This window comes from Pungitius pungitius, chromosome 1 (assembly GCF_949316345.1).
Source record: "Pungitius pungitius chromosome 1, fPunPun2.1, whole genome shotgun sequence".
Classification (NCBI taxonomy): Eukaryota; Metazoa; Chordata; class Actinopteri; order Perciformes; family Gasterosteidae; genus Pungitius; species Pungitius pungitius.
Window position 1 is genome coordinate 28,208,365 of NC_084900.1, and position 24,442 is coordinate 28,232,806.

Here is a 24,442-nt window from a genome sequence, read left to right on the forward strand (position 1 = left end):
CGGATCTTGAATAATAGTCCAGCATATTGACATATTCACTAAAGGGTCATAGGATGGTGACTCTACCGACCTGCATAATATCAACTTGTTTTGTAACAGGACAGTTGAAATGTTAATGATAGGCATATATTTTGACATATACATACTTAGCTAAACGATTGGCACAATCAACTCCCGACACGACAAGAAACGCACATCACCGTCTTTTCATTAGGCATCTTTGATAAGTCGAAAGACAAATAACTGATCGGTTTTCATTCAAACCCAAACAATGTGACAAACCCAATGAACAAAGTCTGGTGCCACTCGGCAGAAGAGCACCGACGTTCCTACAGTAAAAACAACAGCGCACGAGTTGACCGAGCAGCCAAGTACGGGTGCAAGGTGACAAAGGAGGAACACTTTCTAAAAGGAGGAACACTTTCTAAAACGATGCGTGTTGCCCAAGTGGAAGAGCTCAGCGGCCACATAGTCGGCCAACAGTTGATTGCACAATGGTGGCCCGGTTTTTTATTTTTATGCCGAGTCGTCTTCGAGGCTATATTTTAGGCTGTTAGCAAAACAACGTTAGCAACTGACAGCTAGCTTACCGTAAGGAAATCTGGCAAATCAAATATCAGCACCGTCATGATATAAAAAAGGTTTAGGAAAACACAAATCATGTGAAAATAATTGGATGCATTTATATTAATTCAGTCACTTTGTATTTTAACAACGTAATCCGTTGGCCAGTTTGCACAGACTCTATAGCGTTACGTTAGCATTTTGCGCCGGCTATTTTAAATTAACGAAAGCTAGTGGCAAAGGTGACAGAAGCCCATAAAACCATATCGGACTTAAGAGTTAAATCCCACAGTTCTATATAATTACTTCTCGGTAAACATGTTATGGGTGGCGTATGCCGACTTGCACGTAGATGACGTTATGCTGGTGTTAGACACGCATCAAATGTTGGATTCTATCGAGGATTTGTTCAGTTTAACAAGGCTAGCCGCTGAGCTAGCTTTGGTAGCAGGTCGGCTAGTGGCAAACCATTTGACATGAGGTCCTATGGAAAGAAATACATTTCGATCCAAATGATAACGTTAGCGTAACAGAGCTACACCATTATTCAGCATTCCATTGGGACGTTTTCCCGAGTCGCCTCACCTCGTCTGCGCTCAACTCCTCCATCGCAGCTAGGTTAGCCGCTATTTCACGTTCAACTGCTTTGATGTGTGCCAGCCAGAGCCAGCTAGCTAGCTAGCCTCTATTAGAACTAGATGTGCATTGTCCAACTCGATCAGCAAATACGTGTCAGTCTTGATTGTCTTCAAGATACAAACTATGACTCCGGTATACGAAAGGCTGCGGGATACAGTTCCTCAAAAAAAAGTCTCTCGTTTGCTAGATTTCTACCAAGAATGAAACAAAAAGAAAAGTAGCTAGCTATTATACGTCAAAATATAAGGGCAGCCATTTTGGTTCTGTACTGTCACGTGATTTAATGACTGGGGGAGGTGCGAAGCTTCACTGTGTCTCAAAAGATGAATGTGATATTTCACATGTTATTATTATATTTGTGTCAAATGGTTTGCAGTACTAATGAATTGACTGCTAGCGGTTCTAAGTCAATCCAAATTACGCTTATGTTTACCGTAGCCTTCTAAACTCAGTGGGGGCACAATTTCATTACAAAGAGATAATGTTGATCTCTTCAGTGGTGTTTGCTCATTAAAGCTGTCACAAGTCCTTGTGATCGGAATCATAGAGCCTCTGATAAATTCACCTGCAAAAATGGACCAAAAGTATTTTTAACTTGTCTGCTGCTGCTCAATATAATGCCCCATTGGCATATCCCAGCTTCATCATTGAATGATGACATAGGATCTAGGAGTGAGAGAACTCTAGTAGCATACAACTCAAAAGATATGTTTGCTTATTGGACCAAGGATAGCAATGATGACAAAAATGAGCAATTGGATAACAAAGCATTTTATTAGGTTATAAAGGTTTGCATTATACTGTATATACCCTTCACCTCACACTGTAATACATTGGATATACATGTATCTACAGTTGCAACATGACTTTTTACCAAAAGCTCAACCAAATAACAGATGGACAGCCCATGTTAGTGCAAAGGAAATATATTTGAAACGCAAAAAATATATATACAAAGTGTTCTGTTGTTAAGCTATTTTAAAGGGAACAGATTCGTTCGTTTTTATTGGAGGCCCAGCACCATTGAGCTACAAACCAGTGTAGACAAAGACAGTATCTGACAAATATAATGTACTCCTGCCATCTAGTGGTGAAAATCCAAATCATTGAGAGGAAAAATATTAGTTCTTGCTCTTAGCATTGAAGTTACATAACAGAGTAAATCACTCACAATACAATTTGATTTAATGTGGTTTAGCTGTTCAGGGGTTCGAGTGGTGAATCCAACACACAATGCTGGTCATCACAGAGTAACTCCTTCAGAAAAACCTCTTTCATTTCTCTTCACTCGTTCCCATTCGTCTTAAAAAAACCTGCTTGCAGACTTCTCCTTCGCAGTACAGCTCCTAAGACACATAAATGTTATATATTTAATATGCAGTATGATGCAATGTAATGTACTTCAGTGAATTAAGAGTTGTGCATTGTGTGAAATAATTATGATTAAAATCCATAAACTAAATTCATATTCTCACCAGATGCAGCTTGTCCTCTTCGACCCAGTGAGCCCAGCCCCGGTTCTTCTTCTCTCCAATCTGTTCACACACCAGTTTAATCCCCTCCCACCTCACCAGTGACTGCGCATTTGGCAGAGAAGAAGAGAGAGAGTGCAGATCCCAACGAAACAGGTTTAGCAGCCCAAATCAAACGTAAAACTCGTCACATGATCTGCAAACCAATTGCAATCGTTCTGCTTACACGGAAATCACCAGGCACCTTTCCTTACCTTCACTTGTCTGTTGTCCAGTCCCTTGGTAAACTCCTCAAACTCCTGACCCTCTGTAAAGGAGACGGAGTAGTTTCGGAACTTGCTGACCGTTTTGATCACGTACTTGTCCTCCAGCTGCTCAATCACCTTCTTGAGCTTTAGCTTCAGGGCAATCTTTCGTATACCCGGGCTGATACCTGAACGGTAGAGGAAGTGATGTCCTTGTTTGTAAATCTGTGGGACAAACCCACCCATGGGCTAATATACATTATTTCACTCACACTTGAATACCCATAAAAAAAAGCACTGAAACAAAGGTGGACAGATTTAACATCTGAGAAAGTTGTTGGATTAAAATGTGCTTTAAGGACTTACCCATTGCAACCATGTAGCCCTCTAAGTTGTCATTGCTGATGATGTCCCATGTACCACAGAGGCTGGCTGGCATTTTGATGACCTTTTTGTTATCCTCAAACTGCTGGGCTGATGTGGAGCTCTGAATAGACGATGTCTTGTGCGAGACCTGGCTTATAAAGATGGTTGTTTCGTGGATGGCGTAAGCGTGAAGGAGGAGTTTAATCGGTGTCATGGTGCAAAAGGAAGGCCAGACGTGTCGGACTGGTTTCACCACTGACTAATACGCTGTTCACAATCGGCCTGGCTCCACAGTTTAATTTCACAGACAAACCCAAGGAAAAACATATTGGCCTTGCAGTTAAATGAAATGCTCAATTATACACTTAATTGTGATTCTTCTTTGGTATTTTTAACCAATCACATCACAAGAAACTTATTATAGCAGCTCAAATGATTCATGTGATAAAACTTTATCTATTAAAAACAACTGATAAGGATAAGTATAACTCCGTAATAATCAAAATTCATTTGCAAATGAAAAGACTTTTTCAAGGGATTTTTGTTTTGCAATATTAGTATAAGTATCTTTTAGCAAACTGAAAACCTCCTGGGCATCAAACACCTGCTGTTACCTTTCTGTGTGAATGTGAAAGCAATACTAACCATCACAGCTACACTGGCATGCAGCGTGAAAAGAATTCATGCACAACCAGATTGACAGAACAAACTACACGTAAGTTGTGAAAACCTTAATGTAGTTTTTCCTCCAAGACTCCTAAACCCCCTTTAATAAGAACATTCAATTTGAATTTGTATCCGTTTATAGCAGTTTAATACCATTACTTCCACAACATCAATTTCAACACATTACTGTCAGTTAATGTCTTTATTTTTATCATACTCCATCAGTGTTGATTAGCTGAAAGATAAGTAACGCCCAGCAGACAAACAGCATTTTAAAAGGTAGCACTTCCTTTACTGAGCATAGTAGTAGTTTCTCAGAACAGCAATAAAAAGCTCCCGATGTGGGATGAGGTGTTGTTTATTTTAGTTCCAGAAATGGCTAATCCCACCTTCGTTTTCAGGACTCCAGGATTTTTTTTTCAATCCAACACAGTGATGTGACACAATTACTTTCATTCAACATGGCACATTTGCACACAGTTCTCTACATAAGACACAGGAATCAGACGTGAAGTCACCTGCTATCCTTTTCAAAACACTGCCATTCAAAATGCCCCACTCACGGACCATTTAGCAATAAACAGTCCAACCTGATGGCTTGAATCTCGCACCATAAAAAGAAAACAGTGAGGAGAAGCCAGTTATCGAAGATGTGCATTGGCATTTAAAAAAAATAGCAATTCATGCTTTTTTTCTGCACTATGCTGCCTTTATGTACTATATTTGTCAATTTTTGAATAAATCAACATTTTCATCCGTTCTGCTAGTCTTTTGGGTAATGTTTCATTGGTCAATCAATTATTGTATTGTAAAAATCTGTAAACAGTGGTAAAGTATTCCATGAGTTATTTTATTTAGCAAAAGACACCAGATCATTTATCCAGTAGCAATGACATTTAGATGACTTCCCAGGCAGTTCACTTTGCTCAGAAAGGTGGTAGATTTATCTCCTTACCCCCCCCCCCCCCCCCCATGTCTAGAAACAACTGTTGTTTGCAGAAGGCACTGGTGGAAGCTCTCACTGTGAAACAAACATCTCTGTTTTTGCATCAGCTTGAGGAGGCACCCGAGTATCTCTGAAGTGGGGCTAGAATCACGTCTGCGTTTTTCTGCTCGCTCTCGGCGGTGTAGAGCTCCTGCTCTCGTATGTAGCGAACCACGGCGTCTGGCAGCAGGTACCTGACGCTCCGACCGCGCCGAAGCGACTGGCGTACGTGCGTGGCGGAGATGTTGTTGGACACCCATTCGCGGACCACGTGGATGTTCTTGCGATACTTCCACAGCGTGTCGGATTCATGAATGAATTTGTAGGGGTCACTTCCACTGCGGGTGATGCAAACCAAACCGTAGCGGCCCACGATCGCCGCAATATCGTCCTGCTTCCACAGGTTTGGTACTCCAAAGGACTCGAGGACATCAGCCCCACACAGCAACATCAGCTGAGGGCCGTCTGAGCATGAAGAAAGAATATTATCAAATTTAAACATCCCAACAAGGGTACTCAATGATTTAAATGAAATAAATAGTAGCAAGACAATGGTCACTCACAGGATACTCCAAAATGAAGCTAACAAAGTATTAAGTATTTATAAAGCCAGAACTATTATTTATCAAGAGACATTACAGATGGAGTGTTTTCAATATTATTTCCAATGATTTAGTCACTGCCACTTTAGCTATATTCAAGTGAATGACTTTTATAAACAAACAGTGCAATGCAGTTTTAAAATGAAATCTAAATAATCAAGAATTAATTATAGTTATAACTTAAAACTGAAGGCCTTTTGCGTCTGATTTATATTCTCCTGTAAAGCGCAGCCACATGTGAGCGATTCGTTAAGTTTAAACTTGTCAGTAGTGGAAAGAATGTTGTTTTACTTCTGTGACACTTGCTCTCCTGTCCTTACTATAGGTGGCTCATAATCACGCGTCACACACCACCGCACCCTGACACCTTTGTCTCTTGTTGTGGGTTGAACTGAATACAATAAAACATGCATGGAGGCAGGATCAGACTTGTCTGAAATTAGGGATTGGACAAGGGAGGAGTTAAAAAAAGAACAGTACGCAAGCAAAAACAAACATGGGCTACCTCTCCTTGTGCGATTCGATGACTCCTCAAAACTGTTTTTCTCTATACGTCTCTTCTTTGCATACTTGACCGTGTCCACGTCATCGTTGGTCTGCTCTGCTGCCTGCAGTTGGTCGTAGTGATGCCTAAGATGATACAGTCAAAATGTTGTAGTCAGACAAAACTCTTCAACTCGATCTCATATTGTGGATTACACTTCAGCAAATAAGTGTCTTTTATCTCGGAATAAAAATGTATGATTTTTGTGATTGAGTTTTGCACTTAACATGTCTATAAGTTCATTTTAATCAAAATACATTTTCATCCATCAAAATGAGCTTTTTTTAAACATTTATTCAGCTTGGGCATTTAATTCTTTAAAGAGTTAAATCAATTTCATTTATTCAGCCCAATATCACACGCAGCATATGACGTCCTCGCTTTAGATAAGGAAAAAAAAACTCTTTGGAAGAAAGCTCTGGAAGAGCAACTCAGAAGGGACCCCTCTTCCTGGAAGACTAAACGTACAAAAGAGGTGTAAAGAGACGTACAGACTAACAAAACATAGATGAATAAAAATATATTTGCAATATAGGATTTACTGGAAGATTACACCATTCATGACCCAAACGACTTTGTAAAGTGAGTACATCATATTGTTAGAAATTTGATGAGTGGGTGGCTTTAGGTGGGGTCATTGACCAAGAAGAATTAGACCATAATAGAAAACAGCATATTGAGGATATGGAAATGTCTGACAGGTAGTGTCTTTGAATCTTAAAAAGATGTCCATACACCGTTTTAAGAGCAAAGGTATTAATAGCAGACAGTGTAAACTTGCCGAACGACTTTGGCTGTCTCCACCCACTCCGGCTGCAAGCTTTCCCACGAATCAACTGTGATCCAGTCAGAGTTCTCTGTGGACAATCGGGCCATCTCCAGACGATGGCAGGCCTCGATCAAACCCTTCTTCTTATAAGCATCGCCCACCGGAGAGATGATGCCTTTCACCACCCTGTACAGGCCTTAGACAGCAAAGCAGAATGAACACATGGTTTAGAGTAATGCCACAGCAGATAATATTCAGGCAAGGGGGTGAAATGACTCGATTAATTTATCATTTTCTTTAAACTTCTTTTCACAAGGGAAGACATTTTTTCCCCATCTATATTTGTTTGACAGCTACATTTACTTAATACTTTACAGATACAAAAAAAGAGAGCGTTTAAACTGCGTTCATAGAGTATACATCCTCACACATTTATGCATCTGTATTAACATTCGGGTAATGATATGTGACATTTTCCGGTCTTATTCATGTTTTTCTCAGGGACAAGCGGTCATCAGGATCATCATGACATAATGTCCTGGATGTAATCTGGAATGTTTACATTAAGGAATTCCTTGCTTCAGTCAAGTATCTAAATACTTTCTCAACCAAGTCATGCATATTAGCCTCTAATATATCTCAAAGGTTTCATTCTCCTGTCACTCAACCTGTGTCCTCCAGATGGTCTCGAGCCAATTCAAACATCCTCAGGTGCATGTTAGTCACGGGGTTGAAGGACCCGCAGGCCAGCAGGACCACTGTGGTTATTTTCTGACCGTCCATGTCTCATTCTAAAACAGCAAATATGCAGAATAAAACTGACTGATAGTTTGATTGAAATACAAAATATCGTCCTGGCTGTCTGACCTCCGAGGGGGAGCACCCGCTTTACCCGCAAGTGAATAACTTTGTGGTAGGAGTTACACAAGTTAAAAACGGAAGTAGCCACTGAAGTTAACTTAAAGCGTTTTGGTGAAGCTAGCTAGCTTCAATAGCCCTCCATTCAAAACACGTTGGCAGAGTTAGCTTTCTCGCTAAACAGGCAACGCAAGCGTACCGGTTGCTACAGGATGCGCAAGCAGACGAATCAAAGCTGCGCTCAGACAACCGAGGAAGTGATTTCTACCACAGAGGAAGATAGATATTGAAAATCTGCATTGCGCTGAGACGACAAACTACTGCAGACAGATATGGAATAGGGGACTTCCGGTTTTGACGTCGAATTGAGGAATCTGATTGGACACAATCAACCAATAAGAAAAGAGCTGCACCTACTCTTCCAAGCTACATTCACAATCACAAATGCACCTCCTTAAACGCGTCGACAACAACTATTTATGCCGTAACCCTTCATAAAAATAGCTATTCTTTAAAGTGGTTTTTTTAAACAGCTACGTTTACTGTATACTCGTCAAGCTGGTGCAGATATTTAACTCGCACAACTAATTTCCAACTGTCTAGAGTCACGGTGAGATATTTTTCTTTTAGCATGCAAGCTAGCTGGTCGGCTAACGTGAATAACTTATTTACTTACTTAACAACTGTATCGCTTGCTCTTAAAGCTGTACAGGTTTAAGCTTCCAGTATAATGATCCGACCGCAGCCTAATAATACCATTGATGTCCCACTGAATGTAGAAGGGCTTTGTTGCAATGCTAGCTACCACAACGCCTTTCCAATGAAGTAGTACCAGGTCACAGGTTATTTGTGCAACAATGAACACTGTCTCGTAAGATTCCTGTTTGATTGTTTTTTTGCGTTCTCCACAGGTTGAAAACGACTCATTAACTAAGCATGGCGTCTCGGGGGAAATCAGAAACTGGGAAATTGAGGCAAAATATGGAAGGGCAGCTCGACAGACTGATGCAGCAGCTTCAAGATCTGGAAGAATGCAGGTGCTCAAAAGCTCTACTGAAATACCAAATTAGACGGGTATAGATGGCAAGTCATCTGATCTAACGTTAAGACAGCAAACACTTAAGTTTACTAATTATCTCTTTGATTATTCTAGAGAGGAATTGGACGACGAAGAGTATGAAGAGACAAAAAAAGAAACCTTGGAACAATTGAGTGAATTCAATGACTCCCTGAAGAAGATCATGACAGGAGACATGACGCTCGTGGATGAACTCAGTGGGATGCAGCTGGTAAGGACGATTCATTGATCTTGTGCAAATACCGTGTATGTCGGGTGATTTGAAGAGGATCGAACAATTATCTTAAAACAATCAAGTTTAAACTCTTTCGCCTTTCTTCATCAGGCAACTCAGGCGGCCATCAGCCAAGCTTTCAAAACGCCAGAGGTGATCCGCCTTTTTGCTAAGAAGCAGCCGGGTCAACTGAGAACCAGACTAGCAGAGGTCAGCCCTGCAATGTGGTGACCTGATGTGATCTAATGGTTAAATGCACAGTTGTACTGCTGCTCGATCACACCCACATGTTCATCTGTGCGTTGCTTTGCTTGAAAGTTGTCCAACTAGTGTGTGATATTCTGCGCAGATGGACCGGGATGTTATAGTGGGAAAACTGTCGCGGGATGTGTACATGCAGCAGAAAATGGAAATCCTCACAGCCTTGAGAAAACTTGGAGAGACGGTGAGGACCGCTCACAGTAGAGATGTCGTGGTTGATTCACAGGCTTGTGCTCATGAGTCACCGCGGCTTCCTTTAGTCAGCTGTCATTAGGCCAATGCATGAGTTGCTACAACAGACTTGAATCTCACTTATAAAAATATGTGAATTGTCTTCCCTAAGGTTGAATTAACAACATTATTTTGGTTTCTCTTTGCAAACAGCTCACTTCAGAGGATGAGACTTTTCTCACTGAAAATGCTACAGCTACTCTGAGCCAGTTTGAAAAAGTGACCGCAAACTTAGGTGAGAAAAAACGTGTGATTTCACTGATAGCAGTTTTTTTATTTCAGTTATAATGTAATATTTAACATACTCGCACATATATTTTATGTATAGTTGAAATATTTGATTGTGCCAATCTAGTTATAACATTAATATTTACCCCGTCTTGTCTCTTTCAGGCTCTGAAGACAAAATTCTGGCTTTAGCTAGCTCTGGTGTGAAAACCAATGTATAGCAATCCTACAATCCTACACACTGTTCATTTTAATTCTTTAAAATACGTCTTTATTATTACCAACAAAGAAATGTGCTAATTGATCATTGCTTTTGTAAATAATCAATGTAGATGCAAACTCGTTTTAAAGTTTCTTTTTTATAGACCTCAGCTTTTGTAAATGTTATTTGTCCTGGGGCTTGTGAAATTGTATTATAGGTGTGTGCATGTGGATTTGCGAAGTTGAATGTACACAAATGTATGTTTTACATACTTTTGGAAAGGAATGACTAAACAGAACTATAGCCCGTCCTTCAGATTGAAAAACGATATATTCTTTGTAAGTCTTCATGGAAACGGAAAACAATTTGATCAGATTTGTTTTTCTCCTAAATTTGCCAGCATTCTGATTAGAAATCCACTGGGTGGATTATTTGCCATCTGTCACACATTGTGAAGGCTCTCGTACACATTTCAGCATGAGAATGATTTCAGTTTAAATGAATAGTCTGCATGGACGTTTAACCACAAGTCACTTCGCATCACCACACGCAGCCTGTGCTGTTGGCCACGAGGTCTTCACTCTGGAAAACAATAATGGCCTCGCGGTTGCAAACTAAATACGTATCAGAGCAGCCGTTCAACCACCAGGAAGGAGCAGTTGAGCTTTGGAGCCATGTTGATCTAAATGTGAATTAAAAAAAGCATCACTGTGTTTATTTGATATGATCATTTTCCACCTCAAGATGGCACTAGTGCTCCATATTTGATATACTTGCAGTGGTACAGTGCTGATTGCACACGCCTTGTGCACCTACAGTATGATGGTTAAAGAAAGACAGGAGACTGAAGTCATACCTCATCTCATCATCCTTTATTTTGTTTACGAGCAAGCATCAATTTCACTACAATTTGCCTTTGAATTGGTAAAAAAGTGAGAGCAGCTCCAACAAGCACAAAGGAAGCATTCAACCGTTCTGAAAACATTGTCACCTTCAGTTTTGAGCACATTTTTAAAAGAAAAGAAAAAAATATATATCTGGAGTGTGGTGGACGTGTGAAACAGACATTCTGAGAATCAGTAGTGTATCACGTCTCCTGTCTCACAACACCACATGAAACGTACACAAACTCGTGGTTCATGCAAATTAAATTCCCCTTAAATCTGAGTGTTATTACAGTATGGCTGCATTTCAGCTTGTTAGGCAGTGACATTGAATTGAACCAACTCACATTTTGCTTCGGGGCTGATGGGAAAGCTTTACACCCAGAAAACTGGAGGTGGCAGAGTCACTGGAGACTTGACTCATGATCCAGTGTGCACGTATCAGTGAGCCGTGGTCATAGATGGAATATAGACTTAAGCGTTTGATGTAAAGAAAACAGAGATTTCTGACCGGCTTATACTGTGGTTCTTGTGAATTTCATGCTGCCCTCAAAATCATTTCTCAACAACTCAGGCAATAGGACGCCGTTCAAAATGAGCTTCCACTACACACAAATAGGTCAATTAACAGTATACCCATGTATGCTGGCAAAGCAAGTTCATAATGTACTGTATATTTAGTACAATATCTATTGAACATACAATATGGATCTACGTCCTCTACACATCAACATTGACACATGACATCTATGTAAAACGTTTTTCACTTTTAGTAAAACTAGCAGTGGACTACTGTTACAACGAACTGAAACCAGATGTAATCCCCAGCTCTAAGAAATCTAGCATTAAATACAAATAAAAAACAAACAAAAAGAAATTGCCTCAATAAAAGAGCACAGACGAGTGTTTCTGTTAGACCTGCTAATTGCGCTATTACCGGAAAAAGGCACTCCCATCTCAGCCGGCTCAGACCTGGCCCCCTTTTTAAAAGCCAAAGTTTTCATGGAGGGGAGACTGTTCACTAAAATTCCACCACATACCGGTTTATAAAGTATAAATTAATTGAACCTAAGAAACAACTGTGCAAGTCAAACCTTCATAAGAAGCCTGCAAACGGTCTTTAAAAAAAAAGCCTTGAATGTGTATATGAATTCAATTTTGGCCTCTGACAATAGACTTGTGCTAAATATGAGAATCAAAACAACAACATTTCTAATCCCAATGTAACGCCACATTCTGTTCACCTTTATTCCCCAAATCTGATCTGCTTTAACTCATCCAGGTTTGGGAAATGATAACATTTTGACTTGGTACCCAAACACATGAGACATACACCAGATAGTTTAGCGTGGTACATCTGCATCTGGTGTGGAATATATATATATATATATATACACACACGACAGTGATGGACAACAGTGTCTGAGAGACAGAGGTTGGACACATTTTCCAAATCAATTGTATAAGCTTTATACAGACACCAGAAGGAAAACAAGTTTACCAAATGTAAACAAATATCTTAGAACAACTCTACAGTACAGTTACATGTACAATAAAATCTAGTGGTCTACGGCAAAAAAAAATATTTTATTTTAAGAAGAAGAATTTGCGAACCGTTTTTAAATTTTTTTTTTTTTTACAACAATGCAGTCATAACCTACGCTGGAATTCCTCGATAATGACACTGCATGTTCTGCAATTGGAACCAGTTTAAAAATGCATCCACTATACGTCTTTATTATGATTATTTCCGGTTAAATAGCCGTGACAAGGAAAATGAATTTGCAATAAAACAAAAAGTACCTTCGTTTCTCTCTCTCTCTCTCAAAACAATGCCAGCACCTGCCCTATTGGACCGGGCTCCACTATCCGCTGCGTCTGTCATTCCTCCGCTCTTTGGGTAGTTTGTAGAGCTTTGCCTCGCCTACTTCTGTCCACACAGCAGCAGCGGGGTACGCACCAACGGCTTTTAAAGCTGCTGAGGAAATCTCTCTCTCTCTCTCACAATGTCCAAATTCACTGGCAGAAATGCTAGTGACCATATTTCAAGCCCAACAGCACTGCAGTCCTCTGATGGCCTCGTGTTGGTACCGTTTCACACAAAAATGCAGATTTTACATGAGCATTTCTGAGTATGATTAATCTGAATCATCCTCGGAAATCTGAAGAAAAAGATCCCGTCTGTACAACAGTGAGATCTAATGGGAATGAAATACACTTACGCCTGGAGTAGAACATTGCCACCTGTGCAAGCAAAGCAAAGCCATGTATGAAGCTGAAACCATCCACCGGTCCTGCCTACGAAAAAGCTAAATAATACATTTTTCTCTTTGCAAAAAATAAAAAGACAAAATGGACACCACTTTGTCATGGAAACCTCCGCTCAACAGTCCTGGATTTCTCGTCATGTAGCAGACATTTTTGTACAAGCATGATGAACATCTTTTGCAGAAATTTAGCGACGTGCTGCAGCTTGTGTGACACAAATATTCTACATTACGAACCGCGTCGTTTTAGATATTGGACCCTGTTGAGTAGGCCTTCACTAACACATTGACTAATTACATGGTGTATTATATTTACAAAATCTTTAAAAAGCAATTTATTTCTCTACACGACTTCTCAAATATTTTCATGCACTAAAAGAATAAAAAAAGTTGTTAAAAGCATCCTTTAGGTTCAAAATGGACTAGAAATCGAGAAAACTCGAGTCAAAGCTCTACGTGAGATTAGCGGCAAACAATTCTAAAAGCATCACGCAAAGAAATCAGAGGGGGAAAAGGCTCCATTTGAAAGCTTTACGTCTGAGAGAAAACAAAAGTGCAGGGTTGGCTTCCTCACTCAGTTCAGAAGAATTGTAGGCCAAGTTTTCCTGGGAATTAAAGTATAATAAATAAAAAAAATGTAAAACTGTAAAAAATCAGCAATCCGGTGATTACTACACTACACTGAGTACCACCACTGAGATAACAACAGGAAAGCCATGACCATATCTATGCTGAAAGGAAATTTTATGTCGCTTTTTTGTTGGCTTTTTTATTTTGTGTTTTGTATTTTTGTATTTATTATCACATCATGGCTCCTTGTAAGGGGTAGGGGTGTGTGTGGAGGAGTGAGTATGAGGATCTGAGTGAGTGTGAGTTGGTGATGTGCCTGCGTGCGTGTGAGCTGGTGTTGAGTGTTATGTGTGTGTGTGTGTGTGTGTGTGTTGTTTTAGTAAGTGAGGGTGGAGTCGTCCCACTCCAGCTGCTGCTGTCTGCTGGCCGCCTGCTGGTCCTCCGGCTCCGCGCCCTCCTCTTCTTCGCTGCTCTCTGACTCAGCGCTCGTGATGTCATCTTCCTCCTCTCCATCCTCGCTCTCCTCCTCCTCTTCCTCCTCCTCCTCCTCGCTGCTGTGCTGGTCCTCGTACGTCTGCATTAGAGATGGAGGGCGGGGCTGTTTGTGAAGACGCACTCAAGATCGAAACTCCTTCACATCTTCAATTAAGATACGAACATCCTGCTTCGAAGGTCAACTAGATAGGTAAGAATGACACAGAGTGTCCAGTCTCCGCCTTTCTTTCCCCTTATTTACCCTCGCTTCTTTACTACCTGCTTTTAAATTGCCCTTAATATCAAGGGGAAAACATGTGTTTTGTCTCAATTAAACCAAACAGTGAAACAAAGCCCTTCGACTTGTTTGATATATCTGATTTTGCATACACTTTGCTATATCGTGGTATAAACTGATATCAGACAGATATCTTTGTCCCAGCCGTGGTGGCCGTCGCTGGGGGCCACTTTAGATTTAACATCAATACTAGAAACAGTGAGCTGCACACAGCGCACTCATGTTAACCAGTGCCACTGGTTTGTGACGTTAAGGACCAAAAAAATCAGGAGACTGTTTGAGTTTCGCTTCTCACCAATTACTGCACTAGAACAAGCGGCCACTCCTCGCGGCAGACAATACTTCAACAAATGTGGGAGCGCTCACTAAATACGACTCCACTGCAAACCCTGACGGGATTTCGGGCTGACTGGTTCACTTCCCTCGAGTAGCTGAAGTACTGCAGCAGCCTTTATTTAAACGTCGGCAGTTACAAAGCACCTTGACACCCACTGACTATCTTCTTCTAGTTCCTTCTATTGGTTTAGGTTTTCACTTTGCTGCAGTGAGGTTCAGTGACGCAGGACCCTTACTGATGAATGCCGTGTGAGCTACAACCCCGGGAAACGTCTCCAGCCATCAAGTGAAGATGCTGGTTGCTGGGTTACTGTGACTCGCGATGGCGGCGGGCCAATATTTTGATATTGTATCGATTCGGATACTGCAATACGGCATAAGAATGGTCTTTCTCTGGTTTTGAATGTGGCATTTCAAGGGATTTCTCTGAATTTACCAAACTGTTTTATTATTTTCCTTGTCCAAATTACCTCTTATTATTTGTCCAATATCTCTTTTTTTGTGGTACATTAATAAACGCACAGTCTTCTCGCCCCAACATTTCTCAATAACCTTATTGAGTTAACTTCAAAAAATATTGGGAGATTTGATTTTCTCAGAGTATCTTCCCCAACCCCCTAAGAGCTGTCAATCAATGATAAGGCCACAGTCACATCAGCAAAACAAGATGAACACATCTTGTTCAGAGGGGAAGCTCTGTTTCACTGGCTAATCACATGAGATGTGGCCTCCCTGCACACACAGTGGGGGTTGTTACCTCCATGGGGTTGACGGTGATGGTGAGGGCCGAGTCGTCCCAGTCCATCTCGTTCTCCTTGCCGCTCTCCTGGTCAGTCATGGTACGCTGGTGTGCGGCTCGGATGCGGAACACGCCCAGGATGATCATGAACACCAGGAAGCTGACGCACACCACAATGACGACGGTGGCGGCGCTGGGTACCACTGTGATGAGGCAAACACACCAGCCAACACAAAATGATGAGTTTAGAGGTAAGTGGCGGCCTGTTTGCAGAAAAAAACCCTGTTGCGGCTTTATGTGGCATTTCAAGGGCTTCCGCCGATGTTAATGGCTTCTCAGTAAACAGCGGAATGAATGCATTCTGCAGCTTGAGGTGTGTCTTTCCTTAAATAGCTTCGCCTTTCTCCACCCTGATCCACTCAGCTCCATATTAGCAGGAAAGGGGCCTTTTTTTGCGTGGCAGGCTTAGTGAGCCTTACAGCCCAGAGGATTACTGAAGCCAGGAAATAAAAGGTTGAGTTCAGACGGCCATGTGTACAGATGTCACAGACAGCACTCAAGTATAATCCCTAAACTTGAGCCACAGGCCAAAAAACAAACAGGCAAACCAGCAGTGTTTCATATGTGCCCTACTTCTGGCAAATAGATTGTAATCTATCCCTGAGCAATGCTTGACACACTAGAAGCTAAACATTTTTCGACTAACGACTAAGCACAATACGAGTTTGATTATGTTTGTAAGGACAAAAGGAAGAAACATTGCGTATGGTTTTTGGAGCCGGACATTTCCCATGGCGCAGTACCTGAGGCCTGGTGAGCGTTGACCAGGTTGTGACCGGACAGATCCACAGAGGCGTGATGCACAGGGTTAATGAAGTTTGGCTGCACCATGGCATTGTTGGCATGCTCCACGGGATTGGCTGTGTGGATGACATTCACCTTGAAATAATAAAAAACAGAAGAAAAAAAACAATGTAAGTTTTGTCCCAAAATGTGAGATATACCACAACTACTCAGGGCAGTGCTTATACCCCTGTGGTGTGAGTGCGGCACACAACAAATGCTCAGTCATACCTCGACCTTGAAGTCATTGCTGATGTAGCGACCGTTGAGCTCGGAGCAGACCAGCTTGAATTTCCTGTCAAAGAGAGCCTCGGTGTGCCAGTTCTTGTAACGAATAAGATGCAGGACCTGCTCGTAGTTGGCCATGGTGTTCACACCTGCATCATACAGGGGAGCGCTTGTGTAAAGGATACATCTTAACAGCAATCCCCAAAACATTTCCTCAAACAGAATATATATATATGTTTTAAATATTTTATTTAAATAAAAATCCTGATTTAGAAATGTGTCCTTAAAGGTTGCACTCTGCAGAATTTTTGTTTGTTTATTTGTTAGTATGTTAGGCGTTGGTCTTAAACATATTTTAAAGAATCATGTGCAGACATCTTCTGCAAAACTGTCATTGTATCACAGATGTGTTTGGAAAGCTGTGTGTGTGTGTGTGTGTGTGTGTGTGTGTGTGTACCGGTGACGATGAGGCCAAGGTTAGAGGAGCTCATTTCTAAGCCATGCTGCTGCAGCTGGGACATGTCCAGCTCCAGGCCCTCGTGCTCCCCATCTAGCTCGTCTCCCGCCACAGTCACCTCACATGTGTCCAGGTTGTGCATGATCTCTTCTGACACCACCGTCTCTTGGACTGAAAGAGCAATGGAGAACATACATTGGGCATTAGGATTGTCAGGATGTCAGGCCTGTAGTGCAAGTTTGTTAACAAACAGTCCTCCGCTCAATTCTGCTTTGAACTCCCATAGCATGTCGGAATAAACGATGGTCGATTAAAAAAACAACATGGATCAAAATCAATGCAGCAGAAATAGAGAAACTGTTTAGTTTATGCCACACATTCTTTTGCCTTATCAAAAGCAATCGCCTATTTCTCTCTTGTATTACAATAGAACGGTATTCAATATTTCAGCTAAAACAGTCATTGTCAATACAGCGGGTGGACGTGATAGCTGGGGTCCATCATGAACTACTGCTATAAAATAAAATCATACTTTTATTGTTTTTAACAGCTGAGCCATTTTACTAAAAAAACGTTAAAAAAAAAATCCTTTTCCATGCAAAAGCAGTTTGCATCCATGGAAGCTGCAATTATATGATCCTTAATGGTCTGCTGGGACCTCTGGTTGGTTGGTTGGTTGTGGAAGGTTGGGCAGGGTACAGTAAGTAATAGCCACAGATCTCTCTAAGCCCCTTTGTCCCATATGGCCTGCTGTTCACCAGGACCCTGCATCTCCCTGTATCTGTGTCAGGCCTATTGTCTATACACGACTTAGCTCACACACAAGACGGCGCACACAGCAGATGGCTGTGTGAGAAGTAGTAAACAACTTATTCCTTTTCTCCCTCCCTCTCGCTCTGTCTGTGCCTAATCCCTTCGGCCTGCAGGCATGATATCTCACCATCACCTGCTATTTTGTACCCATTGTTCCATCTACCTTTGCACATTCACATTTGGTGTTTCAGGTAGAACAAACCCACACATCGGCTGCGGTATCACTTTGTCTAACGATACACAAGTGTTAGTTCTGAAGTAGAAATTCAGATGAACAAATTTTTCACAAAACACTCCATGCCCTGAGAAATGGGTTAGCTATGGGTTAGCTGGGTTAGCTATATCTACAAATCTCCAATACCATTATCTGGCGTTATTGTAGGGGACATTTGATCACTTCTCTCACCCGTGGGGTCGTCATCAGCTCCCTCTGCCGCTTCAGACTCCGTGTCGGCCTCCACCTCGCGGGTGATGGTGCTCACAATGCGTAGTTCAGGGAACAGCGTCACGCCTTCCTGGCTCTCGAATTCGGCAGCGCTGCGGGCAAAGTGGTCGATGCCACTCAGGCTGATCTTGGGCTCTTCTGGCTGCAGCACCATCACATAACCTTCGGCATCTGGCACTGTGACGCAGGACTCCCCGTTGAAGCATCTGGGAGAAGATTTGAGTTTCAATAACTGGGAACCTGGATGTTTTATCATAGTTTGATGAAGTCACAGGTTCTCTGCTTTAAAAGAAGGGGCGTTTTGGAGGTACCCTGCCCCCATAATCTCATATATGTTGAGTTCAGGTAAGAGGACGGCGAAGAGAAAACAGACGGAGTGTTACCGTTCCAGAGAAAACGTGACTCCTGCGGCCAGATGCATTAAACTGTGGATTCACAACTGCTTATATACACAAAGACGGTAATATGTATAGGCATTATTTTATTGATATTTATAATTATAATAGATAGAAAGAATTAGACAATTATTTGTGAGATGTTGCCAAGTAGTAATGTTTAAATATGGCCATATGTTTAGTAAGTACAACAAAATATGATGTAATATTATACTATTTTTCCGGATGGAAAAAATACATAAAACGAGCGTCTTTGAGTATTTTGAAAAGCGCTATATAAGTAAAATATATTATTTTTATTAAAACACATGAATGGTGAATGGTTTAGGTACAACAGTCATATGGGGAAAAGGAGTATATTTTCCATTTCCCTGTGAATATAAACTTATCTCTTCTCCTATAAATGTTCTCTTCATCTATTTAGATAATTGCTCCATCCACCAAAATAAATGGTGTTGATGAAAATGTGTGCATGTGCTAATGAGCAGCCATGTTAAACTGCAGCAGTATCTTCAGTCCTAATGCATTCTGTTTATGAATCATCTATAAAAGTAATGCTGTTTTGCATATTCATATTTTAGTCTCTGAATACATTACTGTCATCAAAAAAGCTACATCAAAGATAACTGACAAACAAAATGCAGAATCCTACAGCTCTGTGTCTATTTTTATGTGCACCCTCTTTGTTATGGAAATTAGGAAGAACTTTTGAACTCTGTAATTAAGACAGACTAAGCCTCTCTGTATTAGGCTATTAGGCAGAAATAATCAATTTTTCTTAAAAGTCTGGCTGCTGCTGCTGCTGTTGACAGATGAGGTGACACAAGATAATAACTGGTGAAGTATTTCTTTCCAGTTTCTCCTGCTTACTTGACGGTGGTGGAGATGCGGAGGTGCCTGATGCCAGGGGTCGGGAACTGGCGGGAGTTCAAGTAGGAGATGTGTTGCATGACCTTGTCGAATGCATCAATGTCGTCGCCCTCCACAGTCATGGAGGATTGGTTGGGATTGAACTCAACCTAAAAGGAGAAATGAAGGCGATGTGATTTGAGGCGAGATTGTCTCATACTCCCCAAAATGTGTCGAAGTGTGTTAGAAGGGTTTGCAAAATAATCTGAGGGGTTTCATGATCACAGAGAAAAAATAAAAACCTAATTTATTGTGTATAGTCTACAATTTCCCTGTGAAATAACGTCTTCAGGCTTCTATAAATGAACTAAACGCAACCCACACTTGTGAAAGGAGTTCAGAGTTCACGACTCTGCTTCACCAGATTAGGATTACAATCCTAAAACCTTTGCAACCACTGATTGACTGAGGTTGAGTGCGCTTTGGCTCTCTACAACACTGCACTCCTCACCTTGACAGCTGAAGCCACCTCCTCGGGCAGCTGCACGTCCAGTCCTTCCTTGCAGGTGTACAAACAGTCAATCACCTTCTTGTTCTCCAGCTTGCCAGAGCGGATCATCAGGCCCGCTAGGTTCCCGCGGAAAAACTGAGCCATCCGAGCATTTCCACCTGGGAACATCAGGATAGTGAAGAGGAGAAGAACACGGCCACACACAGAGTTACTCAAGTGTACATCGCTCAGACTGCATTCAAGCATGCAATCTCAAGGTGCAACGCTGGCGTGAATGGAGTTCATGCGAGTTAGTATGTGTGCCCTTACAAGACCTGAGAGAGACAGGAGAGTGATGGATGAGAGACTATACACGCCTTAAGCATGCAACATCTGCATTAAGACGGCAAACCCCCTTCTTAATGCAGATTCTGAGGAAGAAAAATGTACACGTCTGTTCTACTGCAGTCAGAGACAAACCTGGACCTCCACGTCTCAAGGTCACACGTCCACTGGTGTGTGTGTGTGTGTTGCTGAAGCACTGTTATCTGATATGAGGGAGTTTCTTTTTCTGACCCCGAGGTCAAGTTCTGAAAGAGGAGACTGCAGGACCAAAATGCTGCAGCCAGGTCAGATTTTTGTGCTTATTGTGCATCTATTTCTAATCAGTTTTATCAGGCGGTGTTGAAAAACTGTCTGCTGTAGTGACAAAAGCTCATGAATAGAGAAGGGAGAAAATAAGCCAAAACAAAATGGTGCAGGCAGTATTGAAAATCAAAGTCATCCTTATTGCATCATGCTCCAAACACGAAAAAACAAATCGTTCTGCATGTACAACGTGTAAGAATCATTTGAGCTGGAATGGTATGACGATGCAGTTAGCTTGGTGGGACATTGGGGACACGTGGACATATTTGAGGAGTAAGGGAAAGATTTGAGCAACCTGAGGTGGGCTCAGAGACTGACTCAGTGTCATTGTCATGTCCTGAGTTGTCTGTAAAGGACAGAAAGCAGAGAGCAAGGAGAGACAGGGAGGAAGGTTGAGGCGCTGAGATTCAGATGCTAAACAGGTACGCCATGGTGCAGCATTAAGAGTTCATCAAATAACATGCATGCTACCTTTTTACACACTCTGTAATCAACAAATATATAATAATTATCATCACATTACAATATATCATTAGGTTGCTTTAAAGCATCTCTTAGCCACCAGAAATAGAAACATGTTAAAGAAAGCATATATACGTTACAATGTATTTTAAGTGTTTATGTATAATTATATAATTATTATATGTAATTCTTTCACAGTTTCCTCCAGTTAATGTTTTGAAGAGTTTACCTTGCCAGCAGGCACCAATGGTGAGCTGCGATTCAATCTTGGAGGAGTGCAGCGGGTAGTCCTCTGTGACCAGGAAGGGCTCGAACGTAGTGCCATCCACAAACAGAGACACAGCGGGGAGCTCCACATTCAGCACGTAGTGATGCCACTCTTTGTCGCACGCCTGCGAAGAACACAACGCTGAGATTAGATTTGTGCCCAAATGTATTCTTGCTTGATCACCACACGTTGCGGTCATCCGACCTGGTCGAGTTTCCAGTGAAACTCGGCTGGTTTGTAGTTCTCTGCCTCGGATGGATCTTGGCGCAGGAGGAGGATCAGCTTGCAGTTGTGGACGTAAAGCGAGTAGTGGTGTCTGTTCATCTCTGCAGGGGAGAATGAGTCAAGGTGTGAGACTGGAGCTCTGGAGTTTAGGTGCAAATTGGCAGTGATGTGAATATTTGTCAAATTAATTCATAAATATATATATGTATGTATAGAAAATAGTTTGTTAAACTCAGCAGCTGAAATTCTTGAAGCTTCCATCGGAGGCAAAAATTCAACGTATTACTGTGTTATAGTTACTGATGAGTCAGACAGAAGAGGGCAATAAACAACATAAGTTAAAAGCACGAGCCTTGAGATATGTGCTTGATTTGGATTTGTCATTATCAGCTCTTGAAAATTTCGTAACAGAAAAACATGCCTCAATAGGTTTTCACAATGACAAAGAAGTTCCACGACCTATTTCTATTGTTTTCTAAACTGGACTTGCAACCATAGATTATTTTCTTAGAGGGGGCTGTTGAAAAAACAAGTACAAAGATCTTTGTACCAAACAGCTCCTGCCTCTTAAACCTTGAACAGATAAGATGAATAGTAATACTTTTGTCAATACATATAGGCTTAGTCTATTAGAATAGCTTGGCACCATTAGTCATACTATGATGAAACTGCTTCGGGGAGGTCTATGATGAGGTTACCTTTCATAAACAGACATGAAAAGCTGTGTCTTTGTTTCTTTTGATTAAGATAATCACATAAACAACAGCCCAAGTACATCAATCTCCATCCTCAAAGACAGTCATGAGTCCACTCACATTCATGTTAAATGTAACAAATTGCTAAATCTGAATTAGTGTCCATTTGTGAGACATTTAATCATCAATCAATTGATATATTTAGAGCAAGTCAAATCAATTTCCACTTTGAAAAATGTATTTAACATGTTCATATAAATGAAACAATTTGCTTGACTTAACAGTTCAAGCATAGATTAATTAAAGATGCTGCAGTGAGATATTCAAGTACGACATTTAAAGAGCAAACAATCAATGAATCATTCAACGACAGATTCATTTAATAGTCGACATAATTCTTTGTGATCATTTGTGATCACATTGGTGGTTTAAAATTGCATTTCAAATGAATTTGCAATATTAACTAAAATGCAGAAGTACTGAATGTGAGACATGAATGTTTCTGTGAAACAGATGCTGCGCTGAATGGAGGTCACGGTGCTGAGATCATGGGTTTGGGAGCTTCCTGTCCGGGGCACAGCCGCTCTGATGTAATCCTTCTTATGTAAGCAGTCCAACAGAAGCTGATGAACTGCCTCTCACTGACCACGGCACAGACTTTACAGTCAATAAGATCAAGGAGACAGCACGCACAACGTACAGCTGGTGACAGAAATAGAAAGGCCAGCGTTTTATCAGTAGATAGCGGCTATTTTAGCATGCGTTTCCCAGAGAGGTGTCACATTGGTTAATATTTGGTATGGTACCACTCACACATTGCTTGTGCTGCTTTAATGTGTTTCCCCCAATGAATGTCAAAAGGCCCATTCAGGGTTTTTTTTTTACTGTAAAGATAACAGGTATATTTGCATACACTTTCCATTGAAAAATGGAGGTACAGGCCTCTAGTGTTACTCGGGTAAATCACCCAAAACTTAAAAACGTTGAGTTCATGTGCTTGTCATGCAGCGACAAGTTATTTATATTTGAATCACAATATGATGCCCTTAAATCATGTATGTTCTTTTCTCTCCTTAAAAGTCGTAATAGTGGATGCGGAGCTTCTCCAGGGACATTACCTGTCTTGTCGGAGTTGCAGAGGATGGTCTCCTTCTCGTGGGCCCCGGGGCCGTGCCTCATCCACACGGAGAGGGTGAAGGGCTCCTTCAGGCTGGTGCTCACCAGGCCCTCGGGGACCTTGATGGCCTGGGTGCCATTGAACTCAAACACCTGGTCGCTGTCGTGCCCGTTGTCGGTGGGCAGACCTACCGTCCAGTTCGCGGAGCTGCTGGGCGGAGGCAGAAGCTCCACGGTGCCGGAGCTGGCTCCTAGAAAACAATCAAAGAGCACAAGAGGAAATGATTCGGTGGCGCTCGGGTTTCTTTAAAAAACAATCCAATGGCGCAGTTCTGGCGATGACCATTTCCCGCGGAGCAGCCACTTACCGCACAGCTTGTGCAGAGATTTCTCAGAGTAGGTATCGCGGTCGCAGCCCTTGCCGATGTGGTTGGTTTCCAGCTCAATGTCGGCTCGGATGGACGTGATTGGCTCGTCGCACGTCTCCAAGTGCATGCTGGGGAAAAGAGCCAGGCTACCTGTGCCCGGCTCGTATTCAATCCTCTTATTAAAACCTGAAAGAAAGACCCTCGAATCAGCTTTTTGATGATGGCAGCTCAGCGTGGGTGCTCTGCATCGGTGGATTGCGAGTGGTGGTGGGCGAGCTACAACGAGTGGAGGAGAGCTTCGGTACCTTGCCAGCTGGGTTTGCAGGTGGGCTTGATGCTTATCTTGACCAGAACGTCCTCGGAGGCCCGGTTCTTTCCACAGTCGTAGGCCGTCACAGTCAGCTTGTACATGCGCTCCTTGCCGTAGCTCAGCTTCTCTGTGTTCTTGATGAAGCCTGGGGGAGGCAGGACATAGGGATCTCATGTTATTTTGTTTTACTGGACCTCTAATTTGCTTTTACAAGACACAAGGATGAATCAATCTTTGGCCTGAAACTAATGTCCAACTCGGGTGACATTTCAAGGAGACCATCATTGTTCTAGGGCTCTAGGGCCTGCACTGCTGCACAGACAGAAAGGCCGCTACTT

General features: G+C 41.8%; 5 protein-coding genes across 15 annotated transcripts in view; 1 reads left to right on the forward strand and 4 right to left on the reverse strand.

Moving 5' to 3' along the window:
• The window catches only part of LOC134122255 (ubiquitin conjugation factor E4 B-like), a 4,866-nt gene extending 3,693 nt beyond the window's left edge, over positions 1-1,173 (reverse strand). Inside the window, exon 1 of the mRNA XM_062560621.1 lies at positions 1,150-1,173. Coding sequence (XP_062416605.1) covers positions 1,150-1,173 — 24 coding nt within the window. The remainder of the gene's footprint in view (positions 1-1,149) is intronic.
• A 785-nt stretch (positions 1,174-1,958) lies between these two features.
• Positions 1,959-3,527, reverse strand: rbp7a (retinol binding protein 7a, cellular). 5 transcript variants are annotated; one of them, XM_062564156.1, is made up of 5 exons: positions 3,287-3,500; positions 3,059-3,145; positions 2,930-2,982; positions 2,679-2,738; positions 1,959-2,549 (listed from the first exon to the last, which is right to left on the reverse strand). In XM_062564156.1, exons 1-5 carry the CDS (start codon positions 3,498-3,500, stop codon positions 2,478-2,480), a joined length of 486 nt encoding a protein of 161 aa, XP_062420140.1. In that variant the 3' UTR covers positions 1,959-2,477. The 5 variants fall into 5 exon arrangements, with proteins under 5 accessions (XP_062420140.1, XP_037336109.1, XP_037336110.1 ...); XM_037480212.2 differs by having other exon boundaries at positions 2,679-2,780; positions 3,287-3,488; XM_037480213.2 differs by having other exon boundaries at positions 2,930-3,108; positions 3,287-3,448.
• A 612-nt stretch (positions 3,528-4,139) lies between these two features.
• Positions 4,140-8,581, reverse strand: nmnat1 (nicotinamide nucleotide adenylyltransferase 1). Of its 4 annotated transcripts, none has more exons than XM_062564138.1 (5): positions 8,387-8,581; positions 7,521-7,643; positions 6,865-7,048; positions 6,045-6,169; positions 4,140-5,402 (listed from the first exon to the last, which is right to left on the reverse strand). In XM_062564138.1, exons 2-5 carry the CDS (start codon positions 7,633-7,635, stop codon positions 5,002-5,004), a joined length of 825 nt encoding a protein of 274 aa, XP_062420122.1. In that variant the 5' UTR covers positions 7,636-7,643; positions 8,387-8,581; the 3' UTR covers positions 4,140-5,001. The 4 variants fall into 4 exon arrangements, with proteins under 4 accessions (XP_062420122.1, XP_037336103.2, XP_037336105.2 ...); XM_037480206.2 differs by lacking the exon at positions 8,387-8,581 and adding an exon at positions 7,910-8,050; XM_037480208.2 differs by lacking the exon at positions 8,387-8,581 and adding an exon at positions 7,720-8,037.
• lzic (leucine zipper and CTNNBIP1 domain containing) lies at positions 8,147-10,637 on the forward strand. Its single transcript, XM_037480209.2, has 7 exons — positions 8,147-8,320; positions 8,622-8,747; positions 8,864-8,999; positions 9,114-9,212; positions 9,352-9,447; positions 9,648-9,729; positions 9,888-10,637. The coding sequence occupies exons 2-7, from the start codon at positions 8,647-8,649 to the stop codon at positions 9,941-9,943; spliced, it is 570 nt and encodes a 189-aa protein (XP_037336106.2). The 5' UTR covers positions 8,147-8,320; positions 8,622-8,646; the 3' UTR covers positions 9,944-10,637.
• Positions 10,638-10,774: 137 nt separating this feature from the next.
• The window catches only part of clstn1 (calsyntenin 1), a 30,042-nt gene continuing 16,374 nt past the window's right edge, over positions 10,775-24,442 (reverse strand). For 2 of the 4 annotated variants that reach the window (XM_037478113.2, XM_037478112.2), the window contains 14 exons: positions 24,100-24,249; positions 23,795-23,980; positions 23,429-23,677; positions 21,595-21,716; positions 21,352-21,514; positions 20,956-21,006; positions 20,034-20,191; positions 19,544-19,692; positions 18,240-18,484; positions 17,021-17,191; positions 16,567-16,712; positions 16,296-16,431; positions 15,511-15,695; positions 10,775-14,219 (listed from right to left, as the gene is read on the reverse strand). In XM_037478113.2, coding sequence (XP_037334010.2) covers positions 14,022-14,219; positions 15,511-15,695; positions 16,296-16,431; positions 16,567-16,712; positions 17,021-17,191; positions 18,240-18,484; positions 19,544-19,692; positions 20,034-20,191; positions 20,956-21,006; positions 21,352-21,514; positions 21,595-21,716; positions 23,429-23,677; positions 23,795-23,980; positions 24,100-24,249 — 2,309 coding nt within the window. In that variant the 3' untranslated portion in view covers positions 10,775-14,021. The remainder of the gene's footprint in view (positions 14,220-15,510; positions 15,696-16,295; positions 16,432-16,566; positions 16,713-17,020; positions 17,192-18,239; positions 18,485-19,543; positions 19,693-20,033; positions 20,192-20,955; positions 21,007-21,351; positions 21,515-21,594; positions 21,717-23,428; positions 23,678-23,794; positions 23,981-24,099; positions 24,250-24,442) is intronic. The other 2 variants (XM_037478115.2, XM_037478114.2) reach the window with 1 other exon arrangement.

Excerpts from the sequence above, each read along its gene's own strand:
- rbp7a (XM_062564156.1), bottom strand. The coding sequence starts at position 3,500 with ATGACACCGATTAAACTCCTCCTTCACGCTTACGCCATCCACGAAACA. Across the intron at positions 3,146-3,286 it reads GGGCTACATGGTTGCAATGG|ATTTACAAACAAGGACATCA; the intron begins GTAAGTCCTTAA and ends TTTGTCCCACAG. Across the intron at positions 2,983-3,058 it reads TGAAGCTAAAGCTCAAGAAG|AGGGTCAGGAGTTTGAGGAG; the intron begins GTGATTGAGCAG and ends TCTCCTTTACAG.
- nmnat1 (XM_062564138.1), bottom strand. The coding sequence starts at position 7,635 with ATGGACGGTCAGAAAATAACCACAGTGGTCCTGCTGGCCTGCGGGTCC. Across the intron at positions 6,170-6,864 it reads GAGACAGCCAAAGTCGTTCG|GCATCACTACGACCAACTGC; the intron begins GCAAGTTTACAC and ends GTATCATCTTAG. Across the intron at positions 5,403-6,044 it reads ATCGAATCGCACAAGGAGAG|ACGGCCCTCAGCTGATGTTG; the intron begins GTAGCCCATGTT and ends CTTCATGCTCAG.
- lzic (XM_037480209.2), top strand. The coding sequence starts at position 8,647 with ATGGCGTCTCGGGGGAAATCAGAAACTGGGAAATTGAGGCAAAATATG. Across the intron at positions 9,213-9,351 it reads TGAGAACCAGACTAGCAGAG|ATGGACCGGGATGTTATAGT; the intron begins GTCAGCCCTGCA and ends TATTCTGCGCAG. Across the intron at positions 9,730-9,887 it reads AAAAGTGACCGCAAACTTAG|GCTCTGAAGACAAAATTCTG; the intron begins GTGAGAAAAAAC and ends TGTCTCTTTCAG.